Here is a 4,736-nt window from a genome sequence, read left to right on the forward strand (position 1 = left end):
CAGTTTGAATATGGGAGATGTCTACTAAATACGCCGAAAATATTTAAATAATGGTGATCCACTAAAACAAATTCACATATTTTAAAGGTTCTCCTACATACAAAAATGAATAATATACTAAAATTTCTCTCATACCTCATCTGTGCCCCAGTGGCTTTACTATTCATGTTCCTGTATTGCTACTATCTCTATTTGAATATCCGTGAGTGTCGCAGATCACGAGGTAATGAGGTTACATCTACTGATTCAGAAGTAAACGTTTAATAACAAAGTGTTTTTATCTCTCGGAAGTGAATCATTAAGCAAAGCATGTCATTGTTCTTATCGGCTATTGGCGCTTTAATAAAACATAAAAATAGTTTTAAAATGTTAATAAAGAACAAGATTATACGTATTTAAAGCTCTATTGTAAAAATATTAAAATAAAATAAAATAAATAAGCAAATAAGTTGTTTAAAAATGATTGAAAAACTGTTAAAATAATAAAAAAGAAAATATCATAAGGTTGTATGCAGAATAAAGTTAAGATTTCCAGTAATTTGCTTATAAAGTTTGATTCGTTTCCTTAATAAAGTTTCGATGTTATGTGGAAGCAAATTTGTCGTCTGGGTGGGTAATAAAATGTTTGATGAGTTCGTGGCAAGTACCTTTGAATACAATTTAAAATGGAACGTGATGGCTCCAGGTGTCTATGTGTCAGTGTATCTGTGTCTTGTTGGTGGCTCACAGCGGGTCATAAATTCAGCCAAAAACTTGGCTATGCATCTTCGCTGACGTTACCTTTCACGACCTGCAAAATTTAGAGCTGCACGGCGGTTTTTGATGGCCCTCAGTGGCCGGAAGAGAGGCACTAATAAATGACATTTTCTGAACTTCCAGGCAATGAAGTTGTTTCAGGTAATAAGCTAAATTAAATTAAATTAATAATGCAGGTTCAACCAAGGAAGAGCATAACTAGCTTATGGTTGATGAAGTTGTTTAGTATTAAGCTGATATGCCAGCATCTCTTAATTAAAATGTTGTTAGAGACAAATTAGCTTTCGACTAACAATGAGTTCTAAGCAATTTTGGCTCAAACTTTTCCTCGAATTCGGGGACACTAAATTGAATTTGAATTAGACAATTTGCCCATCAATTTGGTGAAATTTCCTAAGCGATAAATAGCTTCCATGAATAGACATACATACATATATACTTTTTATTATGGGGCCCATTCAGGCAGTGCTGGTACTCCGCTGTCTCCCTTCTGGCCAAATTGAAACGCTAAAATAATTTACGGCCCAACTAGCCACACAGACTGGCCAACTTTAGTTTCATCTCCGTTTTCGGATCCGGGTCCTGCCGAAGTATCCTTTGCTGGCACGTTAAATGCCATCGAAATGATCCCAGTTGGAAAATTAGTTTAAAAATACGTTTGGAGAAGGAAAAGGATGCTCATCATTTTCTGTGGCAGCAGCAGCACGCGACTTGCGTTCAGGGTGGCGTAAAAATTCACTTAGTTCAACTTCCTACTCACTCCTGCTTCTTTGCAGCCAAGTTCCCCGGACGAGGGTTCAATAAAAACGACAAGCACAAAAATATAAGTAAAAAATACCAAGGAGACGGAAAATTCGACAGACTCTGGCTCGATAAAACGGTCGTGTTTTACAATTTTATTAGGTGACGCGAGAGCTCGTCAAATATTTAAATAAAACGATACATTCGGCATGGTTGTCTGGCATTGTTGGCCACGTTTAAGTAATTGCATTTTAGTGGACACTCGTTTTACAATAGCAGAGGGGGCCCGTTAAATCATCTTGTGTTTATCTGGCAACCATAAATTAAGGCATTAGCCGTCGTCCTTCCTGAATTGCATCGAACTGTTTGCATAGCGACCGTGGCACTTTCCCGTGCAGCTGCTGCCGCCAAATGTGGGATTTACACTGTGGCCGGGGTTAACCGCAATCGAAGTCGTATCCTTAAAGAGATGCCCCAGCCTCCCAGCCCGGACCCCAAAAGACCCGGTCATTAATTGTCCAGAAGAAGTGTGCGTGTGGCTAAAACTTTGGGGGTAAGTTCAATACACATTTTGACACATGCACTTCTAAAAAAAAGTATTTCACTTTCAGCAGACGTCAAAACTGTAATATTATACGACTTTAAAAAGAAATAAACTTGTAAGTTATTTTGTGCAGTGCAGTCTCTCATTGGCATTGTTTGATTTAGTCGCTGCGCAAAACACTTGTGGACTTGGAACTTTTGAGGATTGAGCCAATCCTCGGGAATGTTTTGACTGCCCAAAGAAACGATTCTCCTAGCGCTAACCCTCCTCCGCATTCTGCCTCTCAACCCATTCTGTTTGCTAATGAGCCAATTTAGTTGCATTGAACGCAACTGCATCGGTTGTGTGTTCCACAGTTTTGGTAAGTGTGTGCAAACGCCGTCTGGTCGGTGCTACTTGAAACTTGGCCAATACATTGGGCCAAATGCCATTCAGGCTGAGGCGATTTGCTTTGAAATGGTAAGTGGATAGACACGCCCGGCGGAAAATGGAAATCCGCCTTCAAAGGATTAAGTGTCAGTTGACGTTTGGAAAAACAAATTACGAAATTTCAAAGGGAGAATCAACATATTTTCTTAGTTACCAAACTGTAATCTTATTACGAATATTTATTATTTTATACACACTTTAATAAGGCACACTTTGAACGATAAATAAAATTGTATATTCAAATTTCAGTTCTTTTTGTGCATTACTGTCATCAAGTACTTCCGACAGGCATCCATGGAATGACGATTCAAGTAGCAAATCTGACTAAAATACTTGCCACATTGTCCACACTGATGGCTCCAATTGTGGTGGCGCATTGTGCGTTGATGTGACCTCAAGTTGGAGCTATTATGCGAAAACGAAATAAGCAGTGACTAGATAGAGGCGTTTTAAAAATTAACCCACCGATCAGCAAAGGACTTCTGACAGCTCTGTTCGGGACACACAAAAGGCCGCTCTCCTGTGTGGACACGCATATGGGCGATCAGCATCCAGGAGTGTTCGAACTTCTTAATGCAACCGCTACACTGAAACTCCTCGCCCTTTGCTTTGAACCGACGTTTCTCTGCCGGCTTCTTTTGGGAAGCCAAAGTGGGGGGTGGTGGAGGCGTGGGTGGTGCTAGTGGCGGTGGCTTTTCCGCTTTCCCTGCCGCCTTCTTTTGGCTCAGCTTAGACTGAGTTGCGGCTTTCCTGCCCCGAGTGCGCTGCGTGGTTTTTGCACGGACCTGGATAGTTCCCACTCTGGAGGTTCCTATGTTTTTGGGGACTATCTCTGGACTTTGATCCAGCATGTCCAATTGCCAGATAGTGTGGCTGAAAACATTAGTTTCTGCATCAGGCTGAATTGCCATTAATTGAACCCCAAGTCGCTCCTCCATTTCTCTTCGGACCAAAATCGGTATATTGTCACCAGTACGCCAATCGTCCTTCGGTTTTTCTGTACCATAATGATAGGTATATTTTGAGAACTGCCTGGTTTTCGTTGAACTCTTTTCAAAATTGGTCACTCTCGGCCTCGTCATTGGCGCTAAATTAGGTGTCTTTCGAAAGAAACCTGAAAATAAAAGTGAAGTGGACTCGTGGTAATCATTGAACGACAATGAGCCTTACCATCGTAGCGCTGGTAGAATCTTTCGATTTTGTCGCTGTAGCGATCGGACAGAAAGCTGCGAAAAATTTTTGGCATGTCTCTAGAATCCACCTCACAACTAAGTTTCTCCCGAAATTTTTCAAATTTACAGGCTCTGCCAAGACTGTCAGCAATGGACTGGCCTGCTGTGATATAGGCGTGATAAACTGAAACTTTTTTATGTGTATAAGGTCTTTTTATACTCTTGCTGGGTATATTAACTTTTATAAAATATTTATTAACAAATCAATAAGTGGAACACTTTGAAATAAATAATACAATGAGACTAATCCTTGAGGATTGTGAAAACTGCATGGGAGGTCAATATGGCCCCCAGCGATGGCTATATCTTGGTCAGTTTCCATCCGATTCTAGAGCGGAATACCTTAAACGGTTTGTAGATTGATTCTCCATCATTCTGCATCAAAATCTAGAAACAAAATATTTTTTAGATTTTTCGTCACATTTTCTGGGGGATCCCCTTCAAGGATTGTGAAAACTGCATGGGAGGTCAATACGGCCCTGAGCGATGGGTATATCTTGGTCAGTTTCCATCCGATTCTAGAGCGGAATACCTTAAACGGTTTGTAGATTGATTCTCCATCATTCTGCATCAAAATCTAGAAACAAAATATTTTTTAGATTTTTCGTCACATTTTCTGGGGGATCCCCTTCAAGAATTGTGAGAACTGCATGGGAGGTCAATATGGCCCCCAGCGATGGCTATATCTTGGTCAGTTTCCATCCGATTCTAGAGCGGAATACCTTAAACGGTTTGTAGATTGATTCTCCATCATTCTGCATCAAAATCTAGAAACAAAATATTTTTTAGATTTTTCGTCACATTTTCTGGGGGATCCCCTTCAAGAATTGTGAAAACTGCATGGGAGGTCAATACGGCCCTGAGCGATGGGTATATCTTGGTCAGTTTCCATCCGATTCTAGAGCGGAATACCTTAAACGGTTTGTAGATTGATTCTCCATCATTCTGCATCAAAATCTAGAAACAAAATATTTTTTAGATTTTTCGTCACATTTTCTGGGGGATCCCCTTCAAGAATTGTGAGAACTGCATGG

The 4,736-nt window shown here is 40.3% G+C and overlaps 1 protein-coding gene across 1 annotated transcript; it reads right to left on the reverse strand.

The window, feature by feature from the left end:
• Window positions 1-2,091: 2,091 nt before the first annotated feature.
• LOC6499698 (zinc finger protein 184) lies at window positions 2,092-3,840 on the reverse strand. Its single transcript, XM_001954071.4, has 3 exons — window positions 3,641-3,840; window positions 2,936-3,584; window positions 2,092-2,875 (listed from the first exon to the last, which is right to left on the reverse strand). The coding sequence occupies exons 1-3, from the start codon at window positions 3,714-3,716 to the stop codon at window positions 2,716-2,718; spliced, it is 885 nt and encodes a 294-aa protein (XP_001954107.3). The 5' UTR covers window positions 3,717-3,840; the 3' UTR covers window positions 2,092-2,715.
• Between the last annotated feature and the right edge of the window lie 896 nt (window positions 3,841-4,736).

Source organism: Drosophila ananassae, chromosome 2L (genome assembly GCF_017639315.1).
Source record: "Drosophila ananassae strain 14024-0371.13 chromosome 2L, ASM1763931v2, whole genome shotgun sequence".
Taxonomy (NCBI): domain Eukaryota; kingdom Metazoa; phylum Arthropoda; class Insecta; order Diptera; family Drosophilidae; genus Drosophila; species Drosophila ananassae.

What these genes read in the sequence shown, in the direction of transcription:
- LOC6499698 (XM_001954071.4), bottom strand. Translation starts at nt 3,716, where the DNA reads ATGCCAAAAATTTTTCGCAGCTTTCTGTCCGATCGCTACAGCGACAAA. An exon ending in ATTCTACCAGCGCTACGATG is followed by an intron (nt 3,585 to 3,640) that starts GTAAGGCTCATT and finishes TTTTATTTTCAG; the next exon opens with GTTTCTTTCGAAAGACACCT. An exon ending in CAGAAGTCCTTTGCTGATCG is followed by an intron (nt 2,876 to 2,935) that starts GTGGGTTAATTT and finishes TTCGCATAATAG; the next exon opens with CTCCAACTTGAGGTCACATC.